This window comes from Ambystoma mexicanum, chromosome 6q, assembly GCF_040938575.1.
Source record: "Ambystoma mexicanum isolate Mex_15411 chromosome 6q, UKY_AmexF1_1, whole genome shotgun sequence".
NCBI lineage: Eukaryota > Metazoa > Chordata > Amphibia > Caudata > Ambystomatidae > Ambystoma > Ambystoma mexicanum.
The window spans coordinates 1,410,330,462-1,410,348,976 of NC_090937.1; the positions used below are offsets into that span (position 1 = coordinate 1,410,330,462).

Sequence of the window (18,515 nt, forward strand, 5' to 3'; positions counted from 1 at the left end):
TGCGTCAGAGAAGTGATCTCTTTTTTTGAGTCCAGAAATTACTCTTACCGCACTACCCTGAATCACTTGCAGACAATTGCATTCTGCTTTTGATATTCCCAGAAGTAGGCTGCTACAATAATCAATCTTTGCGCCCAGAAAAGCCCTCGCTATCGTCTCAGCATTTGATTGCGAGGTAAATGAACGAAAGTTGTGCCAACAACTTTATGTAGTTGGCCAAGGAGGAGACAAGGCTGCATATCCAAATATTGATCCAGAATGATTCCAAAAGTTTTCACTTTGCTCTTAGTCACAATATCACACCCTGCTATAGAGAAGTGATTATAACCAGCACCAAGCTTTCTTATTTTATACTCAGTCCCTATTACCATAAGCTCTGTTTTTTCTTTGTTGAGATCAAATGGTTTAGCTATCATCCATGTTTGTATAATCTCATACACTTTGTTGATGTTATTTACGTCCTCTATATAGGTACCTGATAACGGGATGACACATTGTGTGCTAACCTCGTAATTGGTAAATGCAACACCATTTTCCAGTAGACTGTAGACTGTAAAAGGGGATAGTGAAAATATTGTACAATGAGGGGGAAAGACATGCCCCCTGTGGTTCCCAGTAGGCTAAGGGGTCCCATCAACTCAGACTACGGGCTTCCAAAAGGCGTTATCCTCAACGCTTCGAGTCTATACCAATGGCAGTAGGCGCTATACTAATTCCAAAATAACAACTTGCTCCTATGTTTTTCTCCTTTGTACCAACGCTTTTTGTTTAGCACTACTACTGCTCCTATGCTACTAGCACTCTTTTCTCACCACTACTAGCCCTCTCCACTTGCCTTCCTGCTATCGCTTTTACCCCTACAACTCTCCACAAGTAACACTGCTCTATAATTGCTACCACTTCTCTTCCCCAATACCTCTCCCCCCTCGCTTCTACTAACACTTCCTACAACTATCTCCCTCCTCCCACTACCTCTCAACTACTACCACTCCCTCTCAACTACTACCTCTACCAGGCACAACTACTTCCCTCCTCCCACTACCCCCACCTTCCTCCCACTACCATACACCCCTACACACAGGCAGGCAGACACATATACTAGCACAATCACTACACAGTACCCCTGTCCCAGTGGCAGCCTCAACACTACACCACTCTGTTCTCCTGCTTGTCTCATGGCCCTCTGTTATGACCTCTCCTTGGTCATAACGTTCATTCATCAAGGACACTCAGGACAGGTACTCTTAGGGGTTACTTTATTAGCTTCATAGTAACAGTATCAGATGAGAGATCAAGAGGAACAAGGGACATTGAGCCCACTGGCTCCCACCACCCAGGCTCACATCTTGTAATTGCCTGGGTTGGAACCAATTCAACTCCAAACATTCTAACATCACACTCACAGCCTACATTCTGATGATATCAATCCTGGCACAGCAAACATGCAAGCCAACCCTAACACCCTCCTCTACACCACAACTGACCTCACCCACTTCACCACCAAAAAGACATTCATATTCCACCTCAAATCTCCCTAACCTCCTGTCGGCTGGCTCACCATAGCCAATTTGATCTGTTTCCCAGTGGCATGGGGAGGGCAGGATAACATTCAGAAGGGACTTACGCCCCGCCTCCTTTGTCCCATGTGGGCTTGGCTTTACCAACTGCCGCAGCCTCCCTGTAGGCCTTTTTTAGTATTAGAAGTTCCCTGGTGATTTAGTGGGTCCCTCTCCGGCACACCGCCACCCACACTGAAGAGCAGTCTGCTGCCACTGCAGCCATCTCCTCCTCTGCGCACCACCATGGGTCGCTGCAGTTCCTCGCTCCAGCACATTTACCTTCTCAGCACCGGTCCCAGTAGCCCCCGAGCTGCGCGTCTCCCTCTCCTCAGCGGCACCATCTGCATGTCCCATGGGCTGTCCCCTTCTGCGGGAGGGAGGCAGGCAAAAAACGGTCTTCGTAACGGGCGCCAAGTTATGATGGTGCAGAGCACAGTTTACATGCACACCGGCACCTAGGGGCAGAACAGGACATGGGACCCTCATGTTGGAACTGGGCCCCCAGGACAAAGTTGGCTCGGGATTCGTCCCCAATACCTGACAAGGCAAGGAGACTGGCCTGTCAGACCATGCTGAGTAGGGAAACAGGAGACCTACAAAACTGGGAGAGGTTTGAAAGTAGAAGCTAGCGTGGGCACCAGAGGACATGAAACAGCTCATGAGGGTCATTATGTAATTAGAGGTCAGGCACAGACATATCCGGCAAAGACTGAATAAAAACACGGGTTAAGCCTGAGAAGCGTCAATGGCGAGAACTTTCTGTGCTGCCTGTTTGGCTGTGCCGCTGTCCCGCCTCACAATAGAACATCATTCATTTATGAACGGTGGCTACAGGATTAAGGTATTTCAATCTATACTCATTCTCCTACCTCTGCTGCAAATATTTGACCTCTTTTGATCTGCCTTAAGTGGAGTTCATTAATACGGGGGGAAAATAACCCACAAGTCTGTTCATCATCACACACTGAGGACTTCGGGCTGTTGCCTTTGACTCAGTGTGTGTCAAAATACAGTCTACAAACAACTTCTGTACAACGACTTGTGATCAGTGCATCTGATTTTACAAACAAGCGGGTTGCACAGCTGATTAAAACCCCCTCAAGAAATGTAGTACTTGGAATTTTACAAAGCCCATTATTTATATCAGTACAGTGCCACATCCTAGAGTTGTGGTGCGCCTATTCAGCGCCTTGTCGCTTTCAGCATGGAAGACCTTAACACAGTCAGTATGCTTAATGACTAACAACGGTCCGCACACCAGGCAACATGCTAAATGGAACAAGGAAAGCTTTCACAAATAAAGCCTAATCAGAAGATTGACATTTCTCACTCCCCCTTGGCTATCCTGACCTTGCAAGCACAAGAGAATTTACCACCGGTGTTGCCACACTTGATCGTTAGTAGCTCAAAGGATTTGCTAACTCTTCCCACTGCATCGCCTATACCTACTCTGGCAACTAAAGATCAAACACTGCAAGGTCACATCCAACTCACTAGCTCAACTTCACCTACAGGAACCATCCTGGTGCAAACAAAAGATAGCATGGAAATGCAGCACCTAAATAAAACCTCTTATGAACAGAACATCACAATCCATGAGAGCGAGTTGCCTGCTTTTATTTTTCCACCAATTGCTGAGCAATCAAAACATGCTAACTGACACTTTACAAGCTCTTCATTCCACTCTCCCACCCTGGAATACGGATGTTGACTCACAATTCACGCCAGTGATAACACAGCGGGATAAAGCAGCCTTAGCTAAAAGACGATGGCAATCGCTTTACGAAAGTAAACATCTTTCACGCGATTTAGCAAATTCCCCCACAGCTCAACGAAATCCAAAGATAGCCCGTCTCTCTTTGGACATGATTGAGATTGAAGCACTCTTGGCAAACCAGGAAAAGCGTAAAGCAGTTTTTGGCCATTCAAATTATACCTCATCACCGCTGCCAACAATATGTAACCTGGATAGCATGGGGAAATTTGTTCCATCTAACACGGAGCCTCCAAAGCAGAACAGTACGTCACAAATTTTACCACTGACCCAATCCAATCGCTCTACTGAAACCAAAGAGATTAAACCTCAGCCTTGTCAGTACAATGCATCCATGCAAGAAACAGACAATATGCCGTCTATTCCAACCACCATGCAAGATCTTCAAAATATGTTAATAGCAGTGATATCTCAGACAATGATACCATTCTTAAAAATGCAAGAATCATGCATAGATGCGAGTAAAGATGAGGCAACTTTACTAGCCCTTATCCACGCAAAACAAATCTTTATAGAAGCCTTTGTTCAAAAGATCCAGGATCGCTTGGACCATGAAGCCGAAATGACTCAAATATGGCAATCCCGGTTGTCAGATATTGCCAGAAAAGATTGTGCAGACAACACACAGCTCACTTCGGCTTTAATCACCATGATGTCATCCATGAATCGACCAAGCAACCCTCCGTCAAATGACTTGGCTCAACGGCCCCTACAAACCACGAATGACAAGGCGATAAAAGGCCAAACTGCTGGATTTGGGGTGGATCGACCTCAAATCCTAGCAGATCATAATCCACCAATCGCAAGTGTATCAGCAAATATTCAACCTCAAATTATGGAACCTAATCCCATTTTAGGAGCTACTTCCTACCCTATTTTTTTGCCAACTGCCCCTCATACCAAACCACAAAATAAACCTAAACCAAAAAAAAGACTGGATCGAGAGCCTTCCTCCGCAATCTGAACACCTCAACCAGTGCCGCCAAAATCAATAACAAAAAACATAATTGGGCCAGCCGTCGTCCCTATACCAACTGATATTTTGGTAGAAACCAGAACCTTACCATCTCAGGGAGAAAACACGCTGGAAGAAACCACAGATGATACCCAAACGGACACTCTATTAAACCTATCACAACATCTAGACGCTGACCTAGACATTTCAGAAGAAGCCCAGATACAACCAAGCGAAGCATCACTTATCATTATGGATGAATATGAACAAACTAAATCCCACCAAGACTCTCAAATGAGAGACATTTGAAGATATCTCACACATCATTATGGATCGACGAAGTAACCAACCCACGCACTGACTCGGTTCTACCACAGACGCAAAGTAGTCCTCAAAATAAAAATCCATTAACCATCAGACTAACTCAGCCAATTTTTGCTAACCCAAGGAGACCTAAACTCTCACGAGCGGTATTACTGAGACGTGTAGAAGCAGATACCCAAGAGCTGATAATGAACAGATCAAATGTTCTACGTTTATTCAGCGCCATACCGCAACTACAGAAGATAAGAACGCAAGAGATCCTCACTGTGGAATTTGTAGATGAACAGCATCTGGATCAAACCCATCTACTCCTCAACTCAGCTAGCGAAAAAGATCAGATCATGAAAGAAAAAAATAATCTAAACACACTGGGATTTGACATACATTCTGTTGACTCCAAAAAGCACAGATGGAACTAACTTTACGGAGGAAAGGTTCTTCAAAGAAACAAGAACATCAGATAGACTACAAACAAAGGACCTTAGAAGATGCAAGATATAATACTCAGGAACGACAAACGAGAACAGCACATAGATAGCAAACGCAGGACCACAGAAGATGTCAACTACAATACACAAGAATGGCAGATGCAAAATACCCAACAAATTGATCCTAAAATCAGCAATAAATACCCGGATCACACCATGCATCACATACGGAGAGTAATGAAATGGTCACAATTAACAACTTCAGAAAGTGCTGACTCTTCTTTTTAACCATCATTGCAACCTATTAGATCTGAAATTTCATAATGTTCCTGGAACACTCGAGGACATAGTCATCTCTTTCGCGAACAGTCATACGACCTGTCACAGTATGACATCATCTGCATACAGGAATCATGGATCACAACACAGCCAATCTGTGACGGATATACAACTCTGATGGTCCCTGCATTAAAAAAAAAAACAGGACGTCCATCTACAGGTCTCTTGACCCTTATTAAAATGTCAAACAATATTATAGTCATTGACTCATTCAAAATAAATGACTGGATTCAAATCACGATACTCCAGTCAGTATAACCAAAATACCATTAACTTATGACATTTTTGGCATTATCAATACCTACCTAACGGATTGTAGAGTGATGAGACTCTTTCGGAGATCAGGGAATGGCTATGCAGAGGCGAGCCTCGGTAGCATCAGTGTCTTGGAGGGACAGAGCCACGATGGGCCACAGAGCCAGTTACAGCAAGGAAGGCGAACGAAAAGCTAGCCAAATGCCTGAAGGTTGGCGTTCAACCCTTGTGAGGAGCTGAGGTCTGAGAAGAGACAGAATTACACCAGTCTTGTCTGGTAAGTGACCACGAAGGAGCTGTGGTTGGCCAGTAATGGGCACCAAGACCAGATCGTATGAGGGAGCCTGGGTCCGCACAAGTCAGACCGTAGCTACTGAGACCAGTAGCCGCGAGGAAAGCAGATGAGGCTATAGGAGGCCAAGAAGCCCGATGGAGAGCATACCACTGAGAGGTACAAACATTGAACGAAGCCTACGAAGGGCGACAAGGTTACAGGGGCCTGAAAAACTAGACAGAAAACATACTGCTATAAGGTACAAACATTGTATATAACGGAGGTCAACGCTAACAAGTTTACGGTAGCCTGAGAAACTGGAGTGTGCAAACACCCTATGAAAGGGGGATTGAGAGAGATACGAACTTTGTGAATAACGGCTGAGCAAGCTACTAATGTTACAGGAGCCTCAGAAACCAGAGAGTATGAACACTATGCAAGGTTAAGATACATGAACACTTTGCATTATGGCCGAGAAAGTCACAGGAGTTGCAAAGGTCTGATAAACTAGGGTCGACAGCTTTTCTGTTTGAAATAACATGGGTGAAAGAAAACAACCGGTCAGATAATTAGAGGACTTTGGGAGAGTCCCAACGCCTGGAAGATTGAAGTGTTTTTATTTCCAAGCAACCCTGGAGGAATGGAAATTTTCACATCAAGAGACAATTTTCATTGGTAAAAGGAGAGAGTGAAACCCATAACTTCATACAAAGACTGAATAATATCCTGCTGTGAAAAAGGAATTTTTAAGACTGAAAACAAGTCAAGTATATGTTGGAGTAGGCAGAAGCCCTGCTGAGGCTATTGTACAAAGCCTTAAGTTTTCACTTTTAGCTGTTTTTTTCTAAAGTGGTAGGTCCAGCTACTTGGAGGATTCGGACCGAAGAACTATATATAGCTTTTTGTTTTGCTAGGTAGGAAACATTCCTCATCGTGGTAGGGCTAGTTAGGCATGTTTGTCCTTTAACCACTTAAGTGCCAAGGACGAGCTATCTCGTCCTTGACATGACTTCCGTGTTGCCAAGGACGAGAGAGCTCATGCTTTTAGGCACTCTGTTTTGTGCGATCCCTGGAAAGCAGGGATCGCACAAAACTGTAATCCAACCCCCTGGGCTATTTGAGGGGGAGGTCCATCTTCACGGCCTGGGGGTTGGATTACCTTCAGTTTCACGTTGGCATGCGTAATGCACGTCGACATGAAACCGAAAGTAATTTTCACTGCGGCAGCCATTTCGGATTGCTGCAGTGAAAACGAAAGGCGAGTCTCCACCTTTCTCCCCCTCGATCTGAACAGCTATTGTGCCATTCAGATCGAGGGAGGTGTCGTTGGAAAGGGGAGACTAACCCCTTTCCAATTACACCTTTTTTTCTGAAGCATTGCTGGGCGCCGATCGGTAACAGTAAGCAGCCGCCCCCGAAAGCATGGGGCCATAAGTATTGGGCCCCCTGGGGGCAGATGGGTGTCCATCTGCCCCCAGGAAAAAAAAAAAAAGGATTTGGGTGGGGGTATGGGGCCTGGGGGGGCCCACTAGACCACCAGGATTTGTTGGCCCTTCAAAGGGGTGGGTGGCCCTCTCCCCCCACCCTAAGTGGATGGGGACGCATCATGTAGCCCTCCCTGGGGGCAGAACATTGCTGCACCTAGGAAGGGGTACATGAGATGCCCCCCATCCATTTGGGGTGGAAGAAATATTGGCACAGCCCCCCTAAGCCTGGGGCAGTACGTTTTGCCGCCCCACCCGGGGGCTACTGGGCACACACATGTGACCATCTGCCCCTAGGAAAGGGGCAAAGGAAATAATACTTATAACTTGTTTTGGGTGGGGGTGCCCCCCCACCCAAACTGGAGTGGGGGCCATCTCATGAAGCCCTCCCTGGGGGCAGATATCTACTCCTAGGAAGGGACATTTGACCCCAGGGAGGGCTGCAGGAGATGCCCCCCCCCTTATCTAGCCTCAGTGAGGGCTGCGTGAGATCCCCCTCCATTTGGGGGGGGGGCACCGTAAAACGTGAGACAGGCCCCCAATGGATGGGCAGTAGGTTTCGGGCACCCTGGGGGGGGGAGATTGGCACACTAATGTGCCCATCTGCGCCAAGGGTAGTTGGGTAAACCAAGAAGCAAATTGAAAATGGTAGTCTGCATTTTAGGGAGGGCTGTGGGGCACCCTAAACACCAGAGAATTTTGTAATGGAAAGGGAGTGGCCCCCCAACCCAAAATGGAGTGGGGGCCATCTGATGCAGCCCTCCCTGGGGGAAGATATCTGCTCCTAGGAAGGGACATGTGACCCCAGGGAGGGCTGCATGAGTTGCCCCCCCTCCATTTGGGGTTGGGGGGAGGGCCACCCCACTTTAAATTACATAATTCCCTGGTGGTTTAGGGAGCCCCTTAGCCCCCCTCACCCCCAGAATGCATCCTACCATTGTCAAATGTTCTTTTTGTTTACCCAACTTCCCTTGGGGCAAGTTAGTGTGCCCATCTGCCCCCAGGGTGCCCACAACCTACTGCCCCATCCGTAGGGGGAAGGTAATCCAACCCCCAGCAGGGTCCCCATTCCCCCCCCCCCCCCCGAGGGAAATTATGTAACGCAGCCGAGACAGAGCTGTAGGATTTGTCGGGGGTGATGTCCCTGGCCTTGGGTGACTGTCTCCCATATGGGTCGACAGTCCCCAAGTCCAGTGGCAGTTCCGGCAGGGTCCCCATTCTTCCCCAGAGAAAAAGGCTGTAACGCAGCCCAGCCAGAGCTCCAGGCTGGGCTTGGGGATGGTAGACCCACATGGGAGAAGGGTGCCCAAGGCCAGGGACATCACCCTCAACCATCCTGGAGGTCTGGCTGTGATGCGTTACAAAATTTAACTCCAGGGAGGGGGACCCTGCCGAGGCTCCCTGGGACTGCCGCAATGGGATGGTCAACCCACAAGGGAGATGGGTGCCCAAGGCCAGGTACGTGATTCCCAACCTTCCTGCTATTGTGGCTGGCCTGTGTTACAGCTTCCGCCTCTGGGAAAGGACGGGGAATGTCCCAGGCCTCCCGGGAACCAATGCTGGGCTTGGAGACGTTCAACCCACACTGGGAGACAGCTGCCCAAGGCCAGGGATATGACCCCCTACCGCCCTGGAGTTCTGGCTGGGTTGTATTACAGCTTCTGCCTCTAGGAAAGGATGGGGTCCCTGCCAAGGCTCCCTGGGACTGCTGCTGCACTTGGGGATGGTCAACCCACAGGGCAGACAGCCGCCCAAGGCCATGGGCATTACCCCGGACTTTCCTGGAGCACTGGCTGACCTGCATTACAGCTTCTCCCTCCAGGAAAAGTCTGGGACCCTGCCGGAACTCCCTGAAACCGTTGCTGGGCTTGGGTAATGGTGAAACCATATGGGAGACAGCCGCCCAAGGCCAGGGACATCAGCCCCAACCATCCTGGAGCGCGGGCTGGTCTGCGATACAGAGTTTCCATTGGGGAGGGAAGGGGAACCTGCCGGGGCTCCCTGGAGCTGCCTCTGTGCTTGGGGACGGTACACCCACATGGTAAACGGATTTCCAAAGCCTGGGACATCACCTCCAACCGTCCTAGAGTTCTGGCTGGGCTGTGTTACAGTTTTTTTCCTTCGGGGAGGTATTGGCACACTGCCGTGACTCCCTGGCATTGCTAGAGGTATGTCAGTTACAACTATAGATATTCGAATATGATTCTACTACTGGGGAGAATAGAAATAATTAGAGACGTTTATACACCTATTCTAGCACTTATTTCTAGCTCACCTATGCACCGGATTGCGAAGGTGATTGAGTTAGCTCATTTCAATTTTCATTGACCAAAAGTGATTAGGCTAACTGGTTGCTTTTAGTTCGTTATTACATTTTGCCAACAGAAATGCAGACTTTAGTGCATCCCTGATGAAGTGTGTTTTGATAAGCATTGGAATTAAACAATATCTTCAACTAATATTACAGAAAATGTAGCATTAATGTGCACATTATTGTGACATAATGGATGCAACACTAGTTATACAACTGGAAATTTATTTTTTTGCATTTAATGTACGCCCAAACCCTGGGGTATCATGGCGTAATTATACAGTTATACTTGGTCTTAATCTTAGTAGGTACAGTACAGTGAAAATAATAACATGCATGAGATACAACAATTTTAACATGAAAGAGTAACTTCGTTGCAAAGTGAGAGGTCTGGATGCAGGCTTGTTACTTGGGTATGAATCTTAGTTCGAGTGGATTGCTCTTTGTATATGGTCACAGGTAGACTTAATATTTCCAGCGTGTCTAACAGTTACTGTAATTGAATACAGGAGTAAGCTAGGCAGTGGATAGCTGATGTATTGCTATGTGTCTGAGGAGTCATTAGTATTTGTTAAATGGCCAGGTTTTGAGGAGTTTCTTAAATTTGATTAATGAAGGCTCATTGCTGATTTGGTTAGGGAGGGAATTCCAGATTCTGGGGGCTGCTACGGGGAAGCTGGAGTTGCCTGTTCTAGAGTTCTTGAATCTCGGGATGTGTAGGAGTGTGTTGGTATTGGGTCTAAGTTCTGGTAGCGATTTTATGATTAATGCTTTTATTGAGGTAGTTGGGTGCGTTGCCTGTGACACATTTGTGTGTAAGAGTAAGGGTTTTGTGGAGAATCCTAGCTTGGATAGTTGGCCAGTGTGCCTCTCTTCTGTGTTGAGATACGTGTTCCCTTTTTTTAATATACCTAGTGCTGTCCTTAATGCTTTGTTCTGAAGTAGTTGCAGCTTATTTAAATTTTAGTTAGAGGTACCTAGTAGTAGAATGTTGCAGTAATCAATCTTGGTAAGTATGAGGGCTCTGGCGACAGTGATGCAATTTTGTTGTGTAAGGAATGGTCTACTCAACGCAATGACTTTGGCAGTGAATGCTGCAGATGAGGCGGCACTGATATGTTTACTCATAGTGAGACTAGAATCCAGGTAGACTACCAAGGTTTTTATTTGGCTGGAAATGGCGATAGGGGTGCTGTCAATGGCTATGGCTGTGTATTGTGGGTGAAGTTTAGCTAATCTTGTTGGAGCACCTACTATCGGAATCTCTTTTTTCACTGTTTAAACCGTTTAAACAGAGATACAATGTGATGTTTAACATTATGAGATTATATTCCCCATTATCAACAAAAAGATAAAAAAAGAAAGGTTACATGTATTTGGTTGTTAATGTCATGAACAATTTACTTCTATGAAAATATCAATATTATGTATAAGTGATTAAGTTTCTTTTCCACAGAAAATGTGGTATAAAATTATAATTAGAGAGCAATAAGGATGCATTTAAACTTGTTTCAATTTGTTTGGGTGTTCCCATTTTGAGTACGATACCGATTACACAGGTGTAAACATTTTAATTGTAATTTACTCAATGAAAAGTAATTATGGATTATAGTTATTGGAGAGATAGGTACCACACACCGTAATAAATGTAAAACCACTCAAATATTTTGGATCTGTAAAAAAAAGGGAATCAATTCAATGAGTTAAATGTGAACAATTGGATCATCATTAGTGTGGCTATTCCCAATATTCATGTTTTCGCTTACCGTCAGTAATTATACACAGTCGTTTTACAGCATGAATTTTGCATGGAAACAGGTTTCAACAATGACAGAATACATGTTCAAACATACTCACTTTGCTCCTTGGTCCCAAGTTCTTCTGAATCATTACTTTTTCTTCTTCGTCCACCAAAATACCATGGTAGTCATGGTAAGATATCTCCCCTAAAGAAAGTGCTTCAGGGGAGATTGGCAAGAGGCCACACTTCATTGCAGACACCTAAAGAGTTTCAAAGTGATACTTTACCATCTCCAAAAATAAAAAAAACAGCCAATCAAATAAAACAAACAATGCCTCTGATTTAAAGGAAAAGTTGCATCATCTACCAAGAGACTGACAATCGAGTTCTGTCCACCACCGAGATCTTCTTGCTAGGTACATGTAATCCTTCCATTGTTTCCCTTCACTTTTATTTAAGCAAGTTGGGGATGGCAGTTGAGTGGAGGTAATGAAACTACTAGCCACACTTTATCTTTGCCCTAAATTTGGGTCCATCACATTGCAAATAATGGGAAGTTTGCGAACAGACTTGCGTTAAACAGCTCAGTAAAATCTGTTCTAGTATCAGCACTTTGGGAACATTTCAAAAAATGTGTTAGGCCTAATGATCGACAATGCATATATTTACTTTGAAAAATGTTCTGCAGTAAGTGTAACATTTATTTCAGGAGACCAGACAAATAAGCAAGCTTGTATAAGGAGTAGAGTTACATAAGTTAAAAAGACTTACAAGACTGCCTTATACGTCCTCTATGGGGGGTTATGAAAACATTTAAAAGCATGTTGATAGACATGGATTGGATGAATCTAAAGGGACCTATGGAAAATAGCAGGAAGATGAACTGACTTATTTGAAAATCAAGATTAGTTTGAACATATGAGTCCAGCTACCACACTGTATACTTCATTTTGCAGCACAGATGCAATATACCCCAAAGTGGTTCACGAGGGTGATGGATTCGAAAAAGACCCTTTGGCAGCAAGCATAGTTAACACTAAGCTTAAAGAACTATTACTATACAAGAGGAACCAGGGGCATTGCAGCCCCTGACCCCCCGGCTCACCCCATGCCGCTGCGTCAAGCTTTTTCACACATCTGCACACCCTGCCGCCATCTCCCAATCCTCCTCCGAGATCACTCTGCCTTCCCACTTATCTAACCCCAAACTCGATTACCTGCATAACGGAATGCAAATCAACTAGGATGGGCGTTTGATGGCCGTCGGGAAAGGGGAGGCACATAGCGTCAGCAGCGTTTTGCACAATTTCCTTCTCCCCTTAACATCCATGGAAATCGAGCAGTGCCCACTGTAGGAGTTCTCAGTAAAGGATCTGTAAGCATGGTCCAAGGAGGGCCCGTCAATACTATAACTGAGGGTAACTAAACAACGGAATGTTAACCCATTGGAGTGGGGGATCCAAAACAATGCACTACAGTTCCACAGGGTGGAGGTATATGCATGTATAAGAAAGTGCAAGTGAATACTACCCAAATACAGGTGTTAGCATGCCTGTGGCAATAAAGCTTATATTCGAAAATTATTTGCAGTTTAGGGCATTGTCAAATACCTGTGCTGAGCTTGTAATGGTCTTAATGAACAGGTATTTATTAAAAATGTTTAGTCGGAGACCACCAGGGGGAGAGGATAAAATGGGCTCCTAGTGCATGCGTTACCGGTCCACCTTCATCCATAAATGTAAAATTCAATCTTCGGAAGAGTACACCCCCGCCCCCACCTCCGCTGTACTTTGATGGCAGCAAGAACCCCTTAACTGTGGTGAATGTATAGACTGGCCAGAGGAAGCTCTAGATGCTGCCAGGGAAGTGGAGCACCCCGGGCGTACTCACTTGGATAACATTGGAGAGGAAGGAATACTGAAATGGATGGAAGACATGGAGCCGGGTGACCAAACCCTGGCGCTTATCAAGTTGTACCCCACCCCCTCCACTCAAATACCTCAAGGGGATGGCCAAGTTCAAGTGGGGACACAAGAAAAAATAATAAACAAGTGAGTGGGAGCATGTAGCTAAAGAGCTGCGCGGGGAGGTCAATATGGGGAATGGGTTCCAAGTGGGGAGAGAGGCAAATAGGGGGTTGGCTCCTGTCCTCCATCAGCCTGTGAAGTCAAACACAGGAGGAGGATACCAAAAAACAGAAACAGAGCCGACTCAAAGTGTCTGAAGGAAGCTTAACGGCACTTGAAAACTGCTGGCGCTGAGCAGAAGTTTGGCAGAGAGCATAAGGATGTTTTAGCCATAACCCTGTGCCTCATCCCTCTCACCTAAACATGTACTGGACTCGGACAGAAGGTTACAGACCAGGAAGACTAGGATTTGCTGAAGGTTGTTGTGCTGCCTATATGTAGTCTAGAGTCAGTGAGGTGCGCAGGTAAGAACAGAAAGGTGAGTCAAGAGGAGAGGATTGACCCAAGGTTGGACTAGGAATACAGCATTGGAACGGAGGTTGTAGCTCAAAAGGGAATCATGAGATTGGGTCTATCTGTCTATTTCAGGCAATCTGAAAACCAAATACATTTTAAATCGGTGGTGAGGCAAGCAGTACCTCAGGAGAAGCAGCACTGATGAACCAATAGCCCAAGTATGGCTAGGTGTAACCTCCCTGTCCCAACCTTTTGAAGTCTTAGTTATGCCACCACAGCAGAAACCAGTTTAGGGAAAACCTGGGCGCTGCTCTCAAACCAAAAAGAATTCCACTTAACTCACAAGAGTCCACCTACTGGAGAGCCAAAAGAATGTGAGAGTGACCAACATCTTCACTGCATTTATTTAATTCTGAAAAGTCACAGAGTCCTCTATGCCCTCGTCCACTTACTTGTTATTGCAAAGCAGCAATAATAGAAACCCTATGCAGTGTCCAATGGAGAGATGGGGAGACTCGCATTATGGAATTGATTTTAAGGACCATGTCAATTTACTCACTTCAGTTAAGTTTTTGTTGGAATGATGGAATGAGGAGATTAAGCTTGCAGTCACTACAACCATCAAGACGGTTGAGCAGTCTATTGATTTGATGCCAACCTGAAAGGTGAAGGGTAACGGCATCCAACAAGTGTGCATCAACAGCCCAAGAATGTATTTTGCTAGTCTGCAACAGAAATGGGTGCGAGTTGATGTTTTCCGCCTCTTCCTATGAAGGTATCAGCCGTAGAATCCCGCCCATCTCTGTCCTGCAGCCTGAATGCCCTTAAACTCTTCAGATTCATTATCTGTCGCTGTTTTGGAAGCGAGGCAACGGTTTAAAAGATGCCTGTTTTATTGATGACATCATGATTTGGCACTTATTGTATTAGACATCTCCTTAGGCCTCCATTGCCCATGGAGGGATGAAACAAATGGTGTCCATCAAAAAGGTGCTCCCTGAATTTAGGCAGAACTTCCAATATTTAATGAGTCAGGCATTCCTTAGACATTAAGCAACAGGCTTACATCCATTGCAGCTCTGCCAAAATGGCCTGCCGCTGTCTGCAGCTTTTCGCTGTGTACCAACACTTCTTCTGTTAAGAATGTACAGAACTGGTTCTTCTGTCGCAGTGTTAGGGAGAATTCTCTGTAAAGGCTAATTTCCCAAACCTAGCGAGTCCCCCAGCAGCTTTTCTGGATTTTTCGGGTTTAATTTTTTCTCCTGCTAAGAGTGAGACTCTTTTTCTCCCACTCTTAGGCATGATTTGAGAATGTCCTTTGACTTTGTAATGTGTTTTATGGGCTATGGGGTCTTTTACTCCATAGGACTTGATGTGTTTTTGGTATGTGTGTTACACAGCACCCTCAGTGCAGTAACACCGGGGTGTCATAGTGACCCCCAAACAGACTCCATACCCTGGGACTGACTACTGTCTCCCAGGGCATGTAAAGTCACCATTGACTTTACTAGTCTTAAATTGTGAACAGAACCAGTACAAACCATCATATTGTGGAAGTACTGGTATGGGTAATTCGATTGCCCCTGGGTGTTTTTTTTCCAAGGGGGCACTGTCCAGTCCCCCCTTGTCGAGTTTCTGGCTGGTGGCAGCGGTTACCACGCAAAATATTCCACAGGAATATTTCCTATGGGATTTTCCCATTCATTTTAAACGCACCACTTTTTTTGGTGCAATGTTAAAGATACCGCTGGGTTATTTATTTAATATTTATTCCCTGGTTGAGTCTTTTTGCCAGGACTCGCTTTTAAAATGGCGTTTGTGTTCACTTCTGTAACTCCAACCCAAGTCGAGCCCTTTGTTCCACTTTTGGCGGACTTCTGCACAGAAGCCTCCAAATGTGGTGCCACTCTGTCTGGGTGTACAGGATGTGTGGGAGGGGGGAATAGGCACCCTGGACTGAGTTGCCTTGGCAACTCAAGTCACACTCTTGTGTGATTGGCCCAGTGGTGAGCCGCCCGGCTCACCACTTAGCATGTTTGATTGACAGCTAGGCTGGTGAATGGGGATTTTGCTGCATAAAAGCAGGGCTTTGGGGACTGGAACTTCAGAAGTCGCCACAGGACCTAAAGAATCCGAAGAGGGGAGAAGCTGAACCATCTATAACGACACCACCGGTGGAGCCCTGCTGTACCAAACTCACCACTTTCCCGATGACAGAGAAGATCTTCTTCCAGGAGAGTCTTCTTCCCTTTGAGCTGGTGGGACCAACCAGTTCGCTTTTTTCGCCTTCCTGGATCGTCTCGTGGTTGAAACGCCCGTGCCAAGCACCCCGGAGGCCGGATAGTCACGCTTCACCACTACTGCGAATAAAAGGGATAGTACATTTTAACTGGGAAACTCTGCGGCTGGTTTCTTCCCTGGCAGTGCAACGACCTCCAGCTTTCCTCCACGTCGAGATCTTCTCTTCCCCTGGACGAAGCACCGACTTGCACCCGCTGCCAGGCACAACTGCCCCCGCTGGAGCTTTCTCACCATTTCAGGTACTGTGTCCCGCCTGGTCTCCCTTACAACAGACTGTTCAAGGTGTCTCGTAAATCCTCGACTCTCTATCCTGGGGTGACCTCGGACCCGTTAACATTACCTTTCTATCTTGATCTGACCTCTTTTTGACTTTCCTGCAAAGACTTTTAGTGCATTTCCACTGTGTGATCTTGGGCACATTCCGCCTTGCTCTCTCCAAGAGTGGGCCTGGCCTATGAACTTTTTGCCCTACAGTAGACCCTGCCTTTCTTGACTTGCTGTGGTTCTTCAAAAGTGTTGGTATTGTGTGTTTTTTCCTATTTCTGCCTTTTCTCTCCCTTTTAAAATAATTATTGGAGTGCCATCTATGGTTACACGCTCACCTCTGTTTTGCTAAATAAGTGGTGTACTAACCTAGACTTGTCAAATAATTAATTAGGGAGGTGTATATATTTCTAGTGACTGTTTGAACTTGCTTGACATATTAGTGCCAGTGTATTTTTACAAGTGTGTTTTTAAATAAATAATTATATACTTTTATACCAAAGCTCTGGTCAGTGTTTGCTTGTGCTACTGTATTTTTGGCCCTATTGTGTATCCTCTACATACTGCCTAACTCTTCTTGAGAGAGGTCTGACTGCTCAGCCACAGCTACCAGGTAAATCTGGGTGGTACAGACTGCTACCAATTGGGTTTACTGCTAACACCTGTAGTCTTAAACTTTTTGCAGTGGTCCCTAAGGGAACTGCACAGGTTTCTGCCTAACACACAGCATTAAGTGAAATTCATAAGATCCTTCCTTAATTTGTCTTTGGTAGCTGTCATAATTGCATCGTCACTGTCCTGTCTGAGATATAAAGCACTATTTCTGTACACCTATTGCACCGTGCACTCAAAGGTAGTGTATTGCTGCAGGTGATGATCCATTGATGAACAGGATGAACAGGGAGCAGGGGGTGTTTCAAACACACCAAAGCAGCCAAAACGACAATGGAATGCAGCAATGTTTTTTTTTTCTTCAAAAATGTTTCTTCTATTTTTTTGTTCAAACATAAACATGAGCACAATCAGCATAAAAATGTGAGACATTTCCGCTCATCGATCTTCAGACAGAAACATTTCTGTAGCTAACAGATAACCTGCCAATAAGGGTGACCGGTATCAGTTTCAGTTAGCCCACTTCCCTAGTATGTCGCACCTACTTCCGGGTGTCTTTTCCGGTCTCTGTCCCAGAGGTCTTTCCATTATCATGCGTGTGTGTAGGTCGGCATTGTTTCTTGGGCGTCGTGGTGTGCGTCTACTGGGCCCCCTTTGCCATCGTTAAGTTTGTGTATGCAGTGTAGTAAGTCTTGCCTCCGTGTGGGTCTGAATCTTGTATTATCATATGTAAATTTCTAGTATTTCCCAGTAGCATTCCGCTCTGGTTGGGTTGAGTCTAGATTGTCTGCTGAAGGCCGTCCTCTCAAGTCTGCATGTTTTACATAGCATTTCTGACCATTCAGTGACACTGGGTGGCAATACTGCCTTCCAATGAACAATCAGCAGTTTTCGTGCTGTAAAGGGCAATAGGGGGATTAGTTTGGTGTTAGTGCATCGTCGCGACAGCCTTTTTCATTTATAACTAGGATCATGGCGTTCGGGGTGAAAGCGACGTCCACACCCTCAATGTCTTAAGTTTTGATGTATGTGACGCCAGTATGCGTTGATGGTGGGGCAGGTCCATAGTATGTGTACCATTGTTCTTGTGTCATTACACCTCTCCAGCATAAGCGTGAGGGTTGGGGTCCCATTCTGTATAGTTTGACTGGTGTATAATACAGTCGTAATATTTTATACTGGATCTCCATGTTTTTGAGATTGAGGGGGACTGTGGGGACGGCCGAAAAGCTACTTTGCATGTCTAGGGTGCTAATTGGGGTTCCCTGACCAAGTTGTTTCCAGAGTCTACAGTCAGTGTTTGTTGTCTGGTATTGTCATTAGGTAGAAGGTGCGGATACGTGGGAATGCAGCCGTATTTCGTTCCATTTCTATCTCGCATTGCGTGGGGAGTTGCAGGCGAGATTCAGGCGTGGTGTATTTGAGAATCGTAGCCTGGATGGTATGATATTTTAGCCAGTCTGACACCCCT

General features: G+C 45.7%; 1 protein-coding gene across 17 annotated transcripts in view; it reads right to left on the reverse strand.

Annotated features, from left to right (window-relative positions):
- The window catches only part of LOC138516734 (alpha-adducin-like), a 1,748,171-nt gene that overhangs the window by 1,089,173 nt on the left and 640,483 nt on the right, over positions 1–18,515 (reverse strand). For all 17 annotated transcript variants that reach the window (XM_069632094.1, XM_069632098.1, XM_069632088.1 and 14 more), the window contains exon 8: positions 11,561–11,704. In XM_069632094.1, coding sequence (XP_069488195.1) covers positions 11,561–11,704 — 144 coding nt within the window. The remainder of the gene's footprint in view (positions 1–11,560; positions 11,705–18,515) is intronic.